Consider the following 17,171-nt stretch of genomic DNA (forward strand, 5'->3'; position numbering starts at 1 on the left):
GCAGTTTACAAATGTTCACACACGAAAGCCCTTTTGCTTGCTTGTGGTCAAATCAGTCATTTTGGAGCATCAGACCATATTCTGCAAATGTCATTTGGACTTGAACAGCTTGATGAGAAGCATGACCATGGCATTCCATGTTTTCTTTGTTTGTGGGTACCTGAGGTTTGGCACACGATTTCTCAGGACAATTGCTCTGCTCTGTTGCTGAAAGTGATGGGAAGAACGCTCCTGGGAGGAGATGCAGAGGAGCATAAAGGGTTCCTAGTGCAGCCTGCAGAAAGGGAGGCAATAGACATCCAACTCATTCAGCACCCTAACTAAGGCTGCAGGCTCAATTCACCATCCCAACCATCCTCTTTGCCCTTCTGTTGTGTGAAAATATCTACGGTCCAATGTAGGAGTCCAATCTAAGAACACAACTAACTCAATCACACATTCCGTCTGTGGCAAGAAAGGAGAAACCGGCTTTAAACGACAATGACAAATGGTAGTAGATGGTAGAGGGGTACAAGAAGCAAGTTGAAAATAAGAGGTGAACCAATAATGGAGCGGAACCAGTGGACAAGTGAGATTATAGAGAGGGTAGAGGCACAAAGTAAGGAATCTGTAGAAGTCGAATTGAAAAAATCGGGAGCAAGAAACCTGTAAGGCTAAGATTGATTGTAGAGAAAGTAACCAATGTAGGATGTGGTGAAGAAAGGAGAAGAATCTGAGGGTAAGGAACCCGAAACATTATTTTGACACTGAGAAATCCCACATTTATCCAGTCATTTTTCCCTCTTCCAAGTCTCTCTACAAGGATTCTGGCAGATATCTGTAATTTCAGCATGATGAGGAGGGTTCCGTTTCTGCCTCAATTCCTTTGTGCTCTTATGATGGCCTCATTCTGGGATTGACATGCTGGGCAAGGATGTATTCCTGAACCAATGGCATTCCTGGTTTTACCTATAAACTGATGAGTAGTCCTACTCTTGCCCTCTGTCCTATTCTCCTTCACCAGTGAAAGATTTCAAACCAGAATAATGCTGTACTGTCTCCGCTGATCCTCTTTTTTCCAGTGGACCACAGTGTTTATTTTGACCTAGCTCTTAGTTTGGGTATAGCCTTAGTTAAAGGGCATTAAGTGTTGGTAATGTGATGCTAGAGTAGTATCATACCTCTCTAATATGAATTAACTCCCAAAAGAGGTACATAAGAAAATACGTGCCTATGTTTAAACTTCACTAATCATTCCTCATGGGTAATATCTAATGAGGACATGGCAGGATATTGTCTCTTGGCCATGTGTGCATGCTTTATGTTGGTATGGCAGATTTTGCCTGGCACTCCATTCTTATGGTTTGGAGGAGAATGAACGGGTATAGAATCTTGGTTAGCTGATGTAGAGCTTGCAATCGTATGTAAAGTGCTTTAGTATTCAGAGGGTGGCAAGGGTATGAGTGGTCTGGGCACAGCATGAGTGTGCTTGACGACTGCATGCATGTACATTGTAACATCTCTTGTCACTTCATTGTCTATTCTTGTTCCATAGGATGCTGGATGATTTCTCTCATGAGATGGACAGCACTCAGTCTCGCATGGACAATGTCATGAAGAAGCTGGCCAAAGTCTCTCACATGACTAGCGGTGAGTACTGTTAAGATATTTGAGTGCCCGTATGGACTTTTACCAGATATGCTACATTTCGAGGTAGTTGGAAAATGCGCAGTTCACAATTTCCATGTCCATTTGGTGATCACGACTGAGGTGTGCATGGTACAGAAGAATGTATTTAATTCTCTTGGGACGAATTGATGAGACAGAAAAACCTGAGACTGCCTTCTGGCCAGCTAAGCTTGGTGGAAAACCAGGCCATTACTACTCTTGAAATGGCCCTTAATTGATCAGGTTGGAGATGAACAGTTCATTTGTGTTGTGTCCCAGAGTGAAACAGCATTTGGGTGACACTGTCATGCAGCTGTTGCAAAGCAATGATCCAGAATGTAGTGAGGGTTGTGATCAAAACAGCGTAATGCACAGCAGTCTGAATTCAATTGGATTATTCAGTGGAAGGCCAGTGTTGCGATGCAAGTGTGGGGGAGAAACACTGCCATTGTGTGCTTCAGCTGAAGGTAGCCTACTACACTTTCAACAGCTTTTTCATGGAACATGATTTGCTGACTCGCATGTTTCTGCAGCATCCAGAAGAGAAGTGGTCAAGGATTTAAAAGCTGAGAAAGCCCTGAGACACCAGGAAATAAAATTGTTTTTGTTTTGCAATTTGCAACAGTAAAATCCTTGATCAAACCACTTCTTGAATCTCGGGGACTATGAAAGGTTGGGCAGACGGTAGAAGTGAAAAAAGGGTCCAGTTTGGAACTATGTACAGCTTTTTGTAGCAATCCACACACCAGGATCTTATTTGGTACTCACACTTTACTTAACCATGCCCTTTGTTGGGATTTCCTGACTGAGTTATGACCCGATGTTTGGAAGGAGTAATTACAACAAGGTTCAATAAACTTGATCAAATGCCTTTATTCAACTTTCCTTTTCTAAGGAATGTAACTAAGCTGCTCCAAGTACTCCAGTATTTTATTTGCTCACACAAAAGGCAGGACCACAGCTTGGTTTTGTATTTTATTTTAGTTTTTGAAACCAAAAAAATCTTTTTTTAGTGTGTGTACATACGTGCGTGTGTGTGTGTGTACGTGTACGTACGCGTACGTGTAGGTACTACCCTTGTTATCTGGCATATGCATGGTCCTTTTATCCAAGCCTGTTTCCTTTTTACTTGAACATAATTTCTTTGTTTTAAAGCTCGAGTAAAATACAAATGTTGTTGAAGTTGGAATCCATACTAGTATACATCTTCCTCTTTATGATTTATTTTACATACCATAGAGGCAAAGGCTATTTTATCATGTCAACCTGGAACTCAACAAATTGTATATGACGAATAAAGAATTCTAAGTATATTTATCCGAGAATGTTTTTTTATTTATTGGGTATTTATAATGTACCTATACAGCAGAGGGTGTTTCAGGGTGCAACAAGACAAGAAGGGGAGGTCGGCGGGGGAGAGGGATGAAGGAAAACAAAAAAAACTGTCCTACTAGGCCTTGTCATTCAGACCATGCAAGTACAGTAACAAGAAGTGCAGGGTAGAGGGGAGGGTGGGGCCAGTCAGGGGTGAAAGGGCCCATGGGTTATGCGAGTGCCAAGGGGAGGCCAGGTAGACAAGGGCCAGGGGAATGCAGAGAGTGCAGGGGAAAGAGGTCCACATGGGACAGGGCTGGAAGGGCTCAAGGGGTGCAGGCCCAGCCAGGCTAGTGCATGGGGAAGGAGCCCGTAAGGACAAGTGCAGGTTGGGTGTGGGGGGACAAGTGCAGGGATATTTCATAAATCCCCAAGTATGTAATGACTTGATGTTATAACAATCCATCTGTTCTTCAAATTGAACATCTTAATGTGGGTAAAACCAATCTGAAATACCTGACGGCATTAGAGGGAGAAAAGCAGAGTGAGCCAGAGGAGTTGGGCAGAACGTGTATGCAGCCGAGGTCGGGACTAGAGGAACGAGAAAACATCTGGACCGCTATGAAGCTAGACAGTGGCTAATTGCAGAGGTTGTGCAGTGGCAGGAAGCGTGCAAAGGGGATGCTTGCCCTTTGTAGACTCATTGTGCAGAGGCTGTGCTGTGAGAAGAGAAAGTAGCAATGGAAGTTTTCCCTCTCAAGAGGTCTCCAGTGGCTGCCGTGCACTAGAGACTCTCGGGAGCAAAGGAAGCTCCAGTAACGAGTGGAGCGGGAGAAGGCGGACCAGGAGAACCTGTTCGCCAGGTCGTGAGGAGCCACTACAGCAGAAGACCTGCAAAGGCTGAGAGGATCTGAAGCGTGCGACTTATCTGGTGAGTTTACAAGTTGAAAGTGACCCCGGAGTGCTCCGAGACTGCTTGTGTGTTCAAGTTAGGCGTTTTCCCTCACGTATGAGTGAAAGAGGTGTAAGCAGCATTTTTGAATACCGAACTATCAAAAAGCAGCAAAACTCATATTTGTTAAAGCAAAATGACTGTACATTTAAGCATGCAAATCCAACAGATATTACCAAAGGCCAAAGGGGAGTAATGGAAGGCCAGTGGGTTGAGGAACTTGTTATTCATACTTTGTGAAGCATGTAACAACTGATATAAACACACATTGCCAAAACCAAGAAAGGAACATAATAAGACTCTGTCCTTATCAGTATTGTGCAGTGGGAAAAAGAAAGTGGCAAAAAGGCTGCCCTTCCAAAAGAGGTTATTCAGACTGAGAGGGGCATCATTTGCAGAGGAGTATTAAAGAGCACCAATGTGCATCTTGTTTTCCCTGAAGAGTTGCTAAAACGTTTAATGCTGCAAAATAATGAACATTGTGAAGCTGTTGTAAAGTTGTTTAAGTTGGAGGCTACCACTGGGGCACGTTTTTGAAATGCTGTTCGGGCAGCGCAGTATACCCGGATGGCAAACATTTGAAGTGGGCCTGGCATGGAAGTAAACCAGGTAGCAGTTAATGAAGTGCTGTAAAGTGGTCCTAACAAAGGCAATTTATGTTTGTGGTTCTGATGGAAGAACTGTATAAACCTGCTGTACAGGAGTTACATTTCTTCAGAAGTATTCAGTTGTGGCAAATCTTCCTTACAAAGACAATTCTTGTTGCTCATGTGGAGAATAGAATTTCATTCTTGATCAAAGAAGAGAAATAACATATTTTCTTTGGTATATCATTGAAGTGTTGGAACTTTCTGTTGTCAAGTTGAAGTTACAAAGAACTGTGTTGGAACGTTGTTACAAACCAGGATTTCCTTATGTCTTTTTGAACTGTGGAGCAGAACCCATTTTGAATCTGTAGAAGGGGGCAGAATCCTGCTTGAATCTGGGGAAGGAGAATTCTCCCAGATCATAAATAGAGACTGTGGTCATATTAAGAATTCATCTGTTATATTAACTTTGTTGTTATGAACTGCCAGGCATTTCCTTATTGATTTATTGAATGTACTAGTATGAGGGACAGAAATCCATTGCTAAGAGTGTTTCTTTTAGTTTATTTTAGGCAGAGAAATACTCTGTGAGACCAGGAAAGCAACCCTATAGTCGAATGATATGTATAATATGTTGGCCAGAAGCCAATCACATCATGTGCCAAACATCTCAATACTAGAATCGTCAATGTAACCAAAGGGCGTCCATTTTGTGAAATGTTGGTCATTTGCTTTTTCTTTTCTGTCAAAACGCTTTGCAAATGTCTTTTATGCTTTAGATTCGTACATTGTGCGAGGCCACAGCTTGAACGCTGAAATACTAACGCAGACAGGAATGTCAAACTGTGCAGAAATGCATTGTTTTTCTCTCTCACTAAGTCCTTGAAGTTGAGCAGAAGCCGCATCTAATCAGTAGTCCAGGTGCTGGTTTGTCTTGCAAGCACTGATGTAAAAGGCAGTTTAACATGAATTATATTCTCCTAACGGTGCTCCTTCGCAGAGAGTGGTATTTTCTGCTTCAGAACTATCTGACCCTTAGCTCATGTGCCGAAACACAAAGATAATGCAGTAAGGAATGTCTCCCTGCTAAGAACACGATATCCTTGCCCAGCCAGAGCTCCATGTTCCTCATAACAGAAATCTGTCTCTGCTGCCTTTGCTAAAATAACTGTTTAGGCTGAATGAAGACTTGTCATAATGTGTCGTCATTGTCAATCAATGAACCCTAGCCTGTATGACATGTATGAGGGCGGGTCGAATTGCCTTGATAAAGGATATGTCTAATGTATTTATTTTGCTGCGGCCGACTGAGAATACTTTGAAATAAACCAGACTTGTTTGGAAAACGAACCTCGCGTCTGACATGTCATTTTAGTATAGGGTTATTGTGCCTTAGTTTCCATATGCGGTCTAGCAAATAGTCATGGTAGGGATAGTGAGGCGTTTATCCAACCTTTTTATTTAATAAAATGGCACATTTTGATAATTCTTTACAAAATTGTCCGCCTCACAGTTCTGTCCCCTCACATTCCCCCACCACCTTTGAGGCCATATTTTCAAACTGCATGGGCTAAGGCACATCATAAGGAAGTCTGCCCTTTCTGGAATCTCTCTGTTCTAGAACTGAAGTGACAGTCTTCTTCATCACAGCTAATGTATTGACATCTGCCTAATGTATACACAAGCACACATAGTTTGAAATTAACTGAAAATACGATGTGTACTACTTGATGGTTGCGTTTCATCCCGTTGAGATTTGCCCTCTACTACAGATTTTTGGCAGAAAGTCTGCAGTCTTGAAATGGTACCTTTCTCATTTGATGTCACTATTAAAGGAGAGGTTCTATCAGGAGTACATTAATATCTGTACGGGTCTCAAACCGCCATCTTATGATGATCTAATCAGTTGATCAGTTGCCCTAAGTTCAAGTGCATTGGCGGCAATGAATGGTACTCCGTCATACTCCGTGCCCCGCTGTGACATCAGTAGCCTCAAAGGCTGTGCTATGCCCCTTGTCAAGACGTTAAATGAAGGCTATTGCAACGGTAGTCACCAAGGTCAGGTGTCTAAGGGTGATCTTCCGTGGACAAACAAAGGAGCAGGTCCTGCACAGCTTCTATTCATGCAAGAATTCTGAAAATGCAGCAGAAGGCTTGTTGTTCATCCCTGGAAGATCACCTTGCACCAACTGACAGTGGTGACACCCGTTGCAATCCGTCTTCTTCGCATCGTAGAGGTCCTGAGGTTGCCTGCATCGCAGAAGTCAACATGTTTTCTTAGTTTGGGTGATCATCTGGACAGTGTCTGGAACAGATTCCTTAGCACCCCGACCGACCAAAAGTAAATCCTGCGTCCAAAAGGACATCTGCACCCGCAACCCCCGTGCCACCCTCAACCGGACAAACACAGAAGACTGTGTCCCCAACTGATTCCAGAACCTCAGCGGTGGTCTCTGGAGAAATCTGAGTCAGCGGGGTAAGTTAACATACCTGTTCCTCCCCCCCCGCTGCACCCCCCGATCTCCATGGGGCAAAGTCCTGTCCCTAAACTACTCCTTCCTGACTTTGGTTGGTGGAGGTTAAGGATCCCTTCCTAGGCCTAGCCTAGTGACTGGAATTGAGTTAGTTTATAAAAATGTTTGACTTTGTAAGTATAACCACTGGTATCGCCCGAATCTCTTACCTACCTGTGAAGTAGAGCTTTGGAACTGGTGGCTTTAGGGCCATAAGGCCCCAAACCATCTAAAGGTTGGACTCATAAGTTTTAGGGGAGGTATTCTGTGGTTATTCTAAGTGTCTTTACTGAATTTCATGCATACAAGTACTTACCCGTGTTTCACTTGTTATTGAGTTATATGCTTGCTTTCTTCTAATACTGAATTTGTCTGTTTTTTAGAAAGTGTGTTTATAAATCATTGAATATATTTGCACTTACCTCTGTAACTTGTTATTGGTGTTTTTTTGTGTGGACCCATTGTGTAACTCTATAGCTCTCTCTCGGCCCTCTTGGGAATAAGCTTTGCCACTCTGCTACCTTACCTTGATTGAGTATGGCTAGCCCCCAGGGTTTCCCGGTTCACCGTAATAGGGTGGCCTCCTACAATGGAAATGCATCTCAAAATTCCTTTCCATAAAGCCAAGCAAAAAAAGGATTAGATTGCATTCCAAACATTATAGTTCTGCTTAAATTAATTAGATGTATGCATTCATGATCGGGAAGGTCATTTATCTTCTTTGTGCTGGGCTTCTTTAAAATGATTGAACCTGGTCGATGTTGATGAATGTTCTAGTTTCATTAGTCCTGGAGTTTCACGTGAATATTTTATGAAAGAATGTATCTTTTGATTTCTGGTCTCAACTCTAATTCTTTGCTATGAAAGCAATAGCTTTCTAATTCAATAGTGCTGCACATAGTGCTTACATTTAGTATGTGGAATATGTGAGGAATCGCGTTATTCAGTCCCTTCTCTCCATAAGGGAGCCTTTCCTTTTGAGGCTAGGGAGGTGAGCCCGCAATGCTATAATCCTCCTTGGGTTGGCGGCATGCAGGACCTCAATTGGAGAGAATCGCATCTGGGGGACAAGGACTCCCATTCCACAGAAGAACACCCTACAGCCCTCTCTTTTGGAACAACAGCAACATCAGAACAACATATACATCCATCAAACCAAGCCACTGTCTGTTACTGTGACATAAGACCCAAGATCCAAACTGAGGAATAATATAGTAAAACTACTGTGAAGAAGAATAATACTGAGTGAGTATTATCAATTACTCAATGGTTGGGGAACAACACTGCTGTGAGGAAGAAGAATGAGCAAATAATGAAGAGTGCTCAACTAAAAGAGAAAACTCCCAACCTATCAAAAAGGTCGATGGACTACTGTACGTGAGAAGCGAAACCCAGGAGTTTCAAATCAGCCGAGTAGGGAGTGCTGAGGAAGACTGGGAAATCCTCATTCAGTAGGAACCCACAAGGTGCTGTGGATAAGAAGCACTGAGAAAGCCAAAGGCAGAAGAGAGAGGGGGAAGAATACCCCAGGAGAGAGAACCAGTTGACGGTGGTGGCGTGATCCAGGAGGTGGACTGTTCCGTCTGGCAACAACGCCAAGACCGTTGGAGCACTGGTGCTGCAGAGCCTCAGAGGAGAAACAGAAGTAGTCTGAGCGAGAACTGAAGCTGTCCCGACTACAAGGGAAGTCCCTATCATGCGAGCAGGCCGGGTGTCGCCAACCCATAGAACGCAAGTTAATTGGGACAGCGGGAGATCGGAAAGGAACACTCGGATAAAGAGTACCCTCAGCCTACTCGTCCCAGTGAGTGGCCCGAAACTAAGAAGGATAGTACAAAACGCGTGGCAGTGAATGGTCAGCAGTTGAGAAGAAGGGACACCAGTACGAAACTTCTTTTACTCTTCTCAGTAATATGAGAACAGGCCAAGAGAATAAGAATAACTATTGGGTCTGCTATAATTATCTCAAGAAGAAAAGATGTGAATCCGGGAAGGAGGATCATGATGTCAAATGTCTTATTCATAAGGAGTTAAATAACCACAAAAATTCAGAGAACAAGAACCACATAAAGAGGGATTCAGTATCCCTAGTAATCCCAGAGAAAGAGAGACTTTCAGATCAGAGACACTTAATAAAGACATTGTACAAGAATTTCCAAAATGCATAACACCGAGGAGGAGGATCAGCCTACAAAACGAACAAATAGGGGAGCCAAAGACTTGGAAAAGTCCCCTAGAGGAACTAAATGTTAGGGAGAATTCTCTGTTTAGGCTGAATTTCCTAACCTAGTGAGTCCCCCAGCAGCTTTGCTGGATTTCTGGAGTTTGTTTTTTTTCTCCTGCCAAGAGTGAGACTCTTTTTCTCCCACTCTTGGACATGATTTGTGGTGTTCCTTTGAATGTTAATGTGTTTCATGGGCTATGGGGTCTTTTACTCCATAGGGTCTTATATGTTTTTTTTCTATGTGTGTTACACCGCACCCTCCGTGCAGTAACTCTGGGGTGTCATAGTGACCCCCCACCATAGACTCCATACCCTGGGACTGACTACTGTCTCCCAGGGCATGTAAAGTCACCATTGGCTTTACTAGTGCCAAATTACTAACAGAACAGTACAAACCATCATATTGTGGACGTACTGGTAGGTGCAATTCGATTGCCCCTGGGTCTGTTATTCGAGGGGCACTGTCCCGTCCCCCCTCGTCGAGTTTTGGCTGGTGGCAGAGGATACTACTTTTTATATTCAACTGCGAATATATCTCTATGGGATTTTCCCATTGTTCGAGGCTAATACCTTTTTAACATAGCCTCTAACATATCGCTGGTTTATTTATTTAATATTAATTCACCGGTTGGTATTTTCTGCCAGAACTCGGTTTTAAAATGGCGTTTGTGTTCGCCTCTAACTCCAAACCAAAGGTCGAGCCCTTTGTTCCACTTTTGGCGGGCTTCTACACAGAAGCCCTCCAAAGTGGTGCCACTCTGCTGGGTACCACAGGGGGTGTGGGAGGGGTTTAGGCACCCTGGACTAAGTTGCCTTGGCAACTCAAGTCACACTCTTGTGTGATTGGCCCAAGTGGTGAGCCAGCATGTTTGATTGACAGCTAGGCTGAATGAATGGGGGTTTCTTGCATAAAAGCAGGGCTTTTGGGACTGGAACTTCAGAAGTCGCCACAGGACCTGAAAATCCGACGAGGGAGAAGCTGAGCCGACCTGCTACGACGACACCACCGGTGGAGCCCTGCTGAACCGACTCGCCACTTCCCAATGACAGAGGAGATCTCCCTGCTGGAGAGTCTTCTTCCCTTGACTGGTGAGCACAACCAGTTTACCTTCTTTTCTCGCATCCCAGGACGTCTTGTGGTCGAATTGCCCGTGCCAAGCACCCCGGCAACCGGATAGCCACTTACCACTGGACCGCAAATAAAAGGACCGCTCCTTTTAATTGAGAACTCCGCGGCTGGTTTCTTCCCTGGCCGTGCAACGGACTCCTGTTTTCCTCCACAACGAGATCCTCTCTTCCCCACGGACGAAGCACTGACTTACACCCGCTGCCAGGAACAACTGCCCCCGCTGGAGCGTTCTCACCATTTTAAGGTACTGTCTACCAGGCCTCCCTTTCTAAAGATTGCTACAAGGTAACAATAATCCCGTAACCTTCTGGACTGGGCTGGCCGCCTTGACCACCTAACTGGTCCCTTTCTGTTGGTCCAACTCTTTCTGAAACTCTTGCGAGACTTTTGGGCACTTTCAACCGTGTGACCTTGGACACATTTCATCCGGAGCCTCTTAAAGTGGGTCCGGCCTTGTTAACTTTGACTTTACGGTTTTAATCTGCCTTCTTCTCCTACTGTGTTCTTCCGAAAGTGTTGGGATCTGTTTCTATCTTTGCTCTGCCTTTCTCTCCCTTTTTAACCGATTGATTATAGCGCCATCTTCGTTAAGCGCTCACCGCTGTCTGAAAATAAGTGTTGCTTTACTTAAGACTTGTCTAATAATCATTGAAGGGAGTGTATATCTTTTAGTGACCGTGTTTTTGAACTGCTTAAAAATTGGGGCCAGTGTGTTTAACTAGATGTGTTTTTAAATAAATAATTATAGCTCTTTTACACCAAGCTCTGGTCAGTGTTTGCTTGTTCTACTGTGTTCTTTTTACCTATTGTGAATACTCTGTATACTGCCTAACTGTTCTTGAGAGAAGTCGGACTGCTCAGCCACAGCTACCAGGTAAATCTGGGTGGTACAAACTGCTACCAATTGGGTTTACTGCCAACCACCTGTAGTCTTAAATCTTTTGCAGTGGTCCCAGAGGGAACTGCACAGGTTTCTGCCTAACACTAAATAAGTAAATCCACAAGATAGCCAAAAAGTGTCTAAAAAATGTCTACTAAGGCTGAGGAGGCCTATCCAGGAGAAGGGAGTCTTCCTGGTCTTGTGTTATTTTGGTCTTAGTGGTAGGGACAGAGTAGCTTAGCTTTGGAAGGACAAACTTTTTCCTTTATATTTCACAACAAACCACGAGTACTGTAGTTAGTTTGGTTAAGCAGGGAAATCCATAGATTAGGCATAGTGATGCTTTTTCCACTCATTATTTAATAAAAGAATTTCAAGAATGTCAAAAACTGGTCTGTCTCCACAAATAGAAAAATATTGAGGAACCCATTCTTAAATGTCGTATCCCACAAAAGAGGTGTTCCCTGAATGAATAATTTAAGTACTATTGTTGAGTCTATTTCAGTACTATTCTAAGAGCTTACCATGTTTAGTCTGATCACTATTATTCTAAAAAAGCAAAGATGGAACTTGCCAAAGGAATCAGTAGGTTTCTTGACGTCGTACGAGCGGTCTGTGGACCTCCAAATTCTGGCACAAACAGTTTGCATAGAACAACCATCTAGAATGTATGGAGTCTACTGGTGTCCTAAAACATCAAACAGGAATTCAACAATCTAGTTTTGCTGTAGCGCGCTACATATTGTAATGGTGTGCATTCAGGGATATCATTTGGGGGTCTCCCTTGCTACCCCTGTATAATAAGAAAAAACTATTTTTTGGTTGTTTTTCAATGGAAGCTCATGGGTACTGGAGTAGCAGGGGCCCTGCCACACCAGATTGAAGGCTGAGCCGGGGCTTGCAGCACGAGAAGGAAGCGCTTAGTAGGGTGAGCTGACAATAGCATGTGGCACATTTCGCATTGTTTGTGAGCGGCACAAAGGAGCCAAGGGTGGCCTGGAGTCATGCACCAAAGCTTTTTATTTTTCTCTTTTAAATGTGATGTGTATTTTGCATGTGTGAAGTGCATGTCGGATGCGTGTATGTGCCATGGGTCAGTGAGTGGTGGGTGAATGAGATTAAATGTGATGGTGTGTGTTTGAATGTTCTGGATGGAAACACGGGTGTTAGATGCATCTGAAGGTCGTGTGCCATCACTTCCCATGATGTCACTTGGGGGCAGGGTCAAATGACATCACTCCATATGATGTCATCGGAGGACAAGGGTAGTGTGATGACACTTCCACTGGCATTTTGGCAAAATGATATCCATGTGTGCATTACTTGATGTTGTAAATGCAGGCATTCCTTCCTGCTGTGAAATACCCTTAGGATTTAAGAATTTCTTATGAGGTGCAAAATTGACCCTATGATTTGAATTATGGATATTCCTTTAGCTAGGCAATTGCATTTACTTGTGGAATATGGGTAAACCTAGCCAAGTGCACACTTCATTCTTGTTATAAAAAACTGAAATAAATATATATATATATATTTCTGAGGCTTGTGGAATCTGCTTAGATCACATGCTAGTGGAAGCTGCAGAGTATTAGTTTGTTTTTCGAAACTTGAAAATGTGCGTCGAGACAGGGCGTGCCAGTAATACTATCCCTAGTGTGACGTCCACTGTACCCATGATCCCTCATGCGTGTAGGACCCTCAGATTGTTTTTTCCGCCATACTTATCGGACGCATTGCGCGGAGTTCCCTGGCTTTAAGCCATTTTGCAAAAAATCAATATTAATTTCCCCATTCTTTCACTCCCACGTCAAGACATTGAAGATCGATGCCGGTGCGAAGAACAAACAACCGTCGAGAGCTGCACAACAGACTTTGGGCCTCGGAAAGCCTCTGGCCCCGGCCCTGCAAGTAGCGAGAGTGGGGGGTGGAAACATACTCTACACTCTTTATTTTCCTACACACACACACACACACACTCACTAGCCTGCTGCCATTAGGTGACATATGGAGAGTACTCCATTTAAATTTTGCCCCAAGTGCAACCGCAAGTACCCTTGGGGTAACAAACATGCCACCTGTAATCTCTGCATGCAGAGGGACCACCCCGAAGCTAACTGCAGAGCGTGTAAGCTTTTTAAAGCAAAAACCACAAGGACCGCTCCACTAAACGCTGGGCCCACCAGGCCAGGCAGCTTGAGGCCATGGAAGCGGTGGGTGCCTTCAGTGATGGCAGCGACGCCGCCCTTTCAGATTGCGAGGGCACAGGGGTGTCGAAAGACACACAAGTGCTAGTCCCCGACCTCGGAGGATTGTCCAGCAGGGCAGTTATGGGGAACATACCTGGCGACACCAGTGCTACCCATTCTTCTACACCTAAGAACACTAAGGCCAACCGAGACTCGTGTCGAGTTCTCGGAAGAAAGAGGCACAAAGAGAGCGGTCCACCGAATCGGTGTCCTCTGGGCGTTCCAGGTCGAGATCGCCGCACGACACATGGCAGCCGTCCACAGTTGCCAAGAGTGCCTTGCTCCCTAAAATAACAGAGGTTCGTTCGTCAGAAGACGAATCCGACCTCCATCCCCAAGCCGCACACCAAAAGTCAGCTCCGTCAGCCCGTTCGGCGTCTGCCTCCGAGTCCCGAAGTGCGCACTCAAAGGAGAGAGAGAGAGAGTACACCCGAATCTCGACGCCATGCGTCAAAAGATTCCGAAAAGGCCAAACCGTCAGGGAAACACTCTTCCACTCACGGGAAAGGGGACAAACAGCAGAAAAAGTCTAACCATTCAACTTCTGCACCCCAGGTACACAAGGACAAACACAGGTTGTCAGATAAGGACAAATCTAAGACCCCTGTCCCTGTCACTAGACCCAGGCTCACCCCTCCCACTCCTTACGATATGGGATTAGAAGATGAACCTCAACAGGAGGTTGTCATCCCCAGTTCCACAGAATGGAGCACTGAGGACATAGACAGGGTGATGAGGAGAATGCCTTCCTTAGCTAATTTTTATGAAAAAAATCCACAGCATTTTCTTAGCTATATCCCTGACAATGCTACTACTTCAGGATCCAAGGACCCTCAGCCTCCTAATAAAAGATCTTGGCTTGATACTCCAGCTCAGGGACTGTCTTCAGACCCTTACTATATTCAGCCTTAGCAACAGTATGAGGATGACCCAGACGTTATGGTGCTGGACGACCAAACTGGGGTCGAGTATTATGGGGATGACGAGGGCCAGTATGAGGAGGAGGAAGACGATGCAGAAGTCTACAATATGGACTTCCCGGTTAGCAAGGAACCACAGGTTACTGACTTCCCTATAGACACCCAGCCCCTTCTAAAGCTGCACAGCACTTCCACCTAGATACCAGGAAGAGAGGGACTTTGCAGAGGAGCTATTGGGGGACAAAAGACCCATTGCTCAAGCCATTCCTATTCTCAAATCAATCCAACGTAGAATTGGTCCTTCCCTTCTCACTCCTAACCTCACAAAAGCTGTGGACCCCAGAATTGAGAAGATGTTCAGGGCCGCCCAGTAAGACCCTCTTTACATAAGGGGTCAACTGAAGCCTGACTCCTTGGTAATCACTAACACCAGAAAAAGAGCGGGACACCTCTATCATCATCTGAGGCTCCCCCAGACAAGGAGAGCAAAAGAATCTATGGGTTAGGAAGGAAAGTTCCCTCCACTTCCGCTTACCATGCAAGGATCGCCAACACCACCACTCTCTGGCAAGCTATAATTGCCACCAGTGGGAGCAGGTAGCTGCTCTCATTGACTCCGCACCGGAACCACTAAAGGGTCAGTTGTCCCAGATCGCGTTGGAGGGTAGAGCCGTGTGCGGTTGCATTCTGAAGACAACCTTTGACGCGCAGATAATGCAGGCCGACTCATAGTAGTGGGCACTGTCATTAAAAGGCACGCTTGGCTAAGACAGTCAGGGTTTAAACCTGAGACCCAGGCAACCCTTATTGACATGCCGGTGGAACCGAATGTCTTGTTTGGCAAAGCGGTAGAGGACGCACTGAAAACTGCCAAAGATACTCTATAAAGTCCCTGGCACAATTGACGAATAAACCCACTAATCAAAGAGGGAATAGTAATTTTCATCGCTCACGCGGACAAAATTCCCAGATGGGCTCCAATTATACACAGGGACAGGGTACATCGTGGGGTGGCAACCAGCAGACTACCCAAAGTTACGGCAGAGGTAACAAGAGGGCCCGTGGTAGAGACAGCCCCGGCAGAGGCGTTGGTATGCCTCCCGCAAAGCAGTGACGTTCGCTCAGGGTCCCTTCCCACGCATCCCGAGTAGGGGGGCACATTTCCAACTTCACCCAAGCATGGGAAGGGATCACATCGGAGAGATGGGTGCTGTCCACAGTGTCCACAGGATACTGCATGGAACTGCTAAAGCACCCCCGCAACCACCCTCCACGACAAAAGATACATTCACTGGACCACCAGAAGATCCTCCTCGAGGAAATCGTCAATCTTCTCGCAAAGGACGCGATAGAACTCATCCCGGGCAACCAAATAAACAAGGGTATCTATTCAACTTACTCCCTTGTGCCAAAAAAAGATTTGACAATGCGCCCAGTATTAGACGTACGCCCTGCAAACAAGTGTGTCAAGCTCCAAAAATTTCGCATGACTACTCTCCAAGAAGTAATCCCCCTCTAAAAAGGGGGATTACATGGCAACATTAGACATGAAAGATGCCTATTTTCATATTTCCATGTTCCCAGCGCACAGAAGATTCTTGCGTTTCAAGGTGGACAGTCAGCACTACCAGTTCAAGGTGCTGCCCTTCGGTATAGCCTCGGCTCCAAGGGTATTCACCAAGGTACTGGCGGTGGCGGTGGCACACCTACCCTGGGAGGCAATCCCAGTGTACCCTTACCTGGACGACTGGCTCATCACGGGGGAGATCCCAGTAATTTACAACTCAAACAGCCAAAGAACGATCAACCTCCTCTTCGAATTGGGTTTCTCTTTCAACAAGAAAAAATCAAGCCTGGTGCCAAGCACCTCCAAGCAGTTCCTAGGAGCTGTACTAAACACTCAAGAGGGCTTGGCCTTTCCATCAGAGGAAAGAATTCGGAATCTACTACTGCAAATTCCTCTATATCAGCCGGTCGCCAGATAAGGGTGCGCAAGGCTATGCGTTTGCTAGGCATGATGGCGTCATGTATTTACCTGGTCCCCCACGCATGTCTGCGCATGCGACCCATGCAAGAATGGTTGGCGAAACAGTGGTCTGAGGCAAGTGGTCAATGGGACGATCTAGTGGTTGTTTCGCCAACACTTGTACAAAGTATCCGCTGGTGGACAAGAGAGAACCTGTCAAAGGGGGGAAAAAAAAACGTTTACGATCCGGAGGTACAAGCTGTAGTCACTACAGACGCGTCCGTGTCAGGGTGGGGAGCACACCGCCTCCACCACACAGCTCAGGGTCTCTGGTCTCACACAGTGGCCACGAATCATATCAATCTGCTAGAACTCCTGGCAGTCTTCAGAGCGCTTCGAGCGTTCGAATCCCACCTGTTGAATCTGTCAGTACAGATCCTAACAGACAGTACGACAGAAATGTTTTACATAAACAAACCTGGAGGGACTCGCTCGCCAAATCTGTCCAGGCTTGCCCAGAACATTTGGACATGGGCACTCAGACGGAACACTTACCTGTCATCTCAACATGTTCTCAACATGTTCTCAATTCACTAGTAGACGCTTTAAGCAGAGATCCCCTCCCAAAAGAACACGAATGGTGTCTACACAGAGAAGTCGTAGTAGACATCTTCTCACAGTGGGGTTTCCCCACTATAGACCGTACTCCTACGTCCCATCCCCTTTCCTCCATACTTGTGGGACATCTCTCCATCCTGTGGGACGGGACCGGAGCACTTTGTAAAAAGCATCC

General features: G+C 45.3%; 1 protein-coding gene across 3 annotated transcripts in view; it reads left to right on the forward strand.

The window, feature by feature from the left end:
• Nucleotides 1–17,171, forward strand: part of STX6 (syntaxin 6) — a 503,047-nt gene that overhangs the window by 327,540 nt on the left and 158,336 nt on the right. For all 3 annotated transcript variants that reach the window (XM_069641445.1, XM_069641444.1, XM_069641443.1), the window contains exon 7: nt 1,535–1,629. In XM_069641445.1, the coding sequence (XP_069497546.1) occupies nt 1,535–1,629 (95 nt within the window). The remainder of the gene's footprint in view (nt 1–1,534; nt 1,630–17,171) is intronic.

Source organism: Ambystoma mexicanum, chromosome 1q, assembly GCF_040938575.1.
Source record: "Ambystoma mexicanum isolate Mex_15411 chromosome 1q, UKY_AmexF1_1, whole genome shotgun sequence".
Lineage (NCBI taxonomy): Eukaryota > Metazoa > Chordata > Amphibia > Caudata > Ambystomatidae > Ambystoma > Ambystoma mexicanum.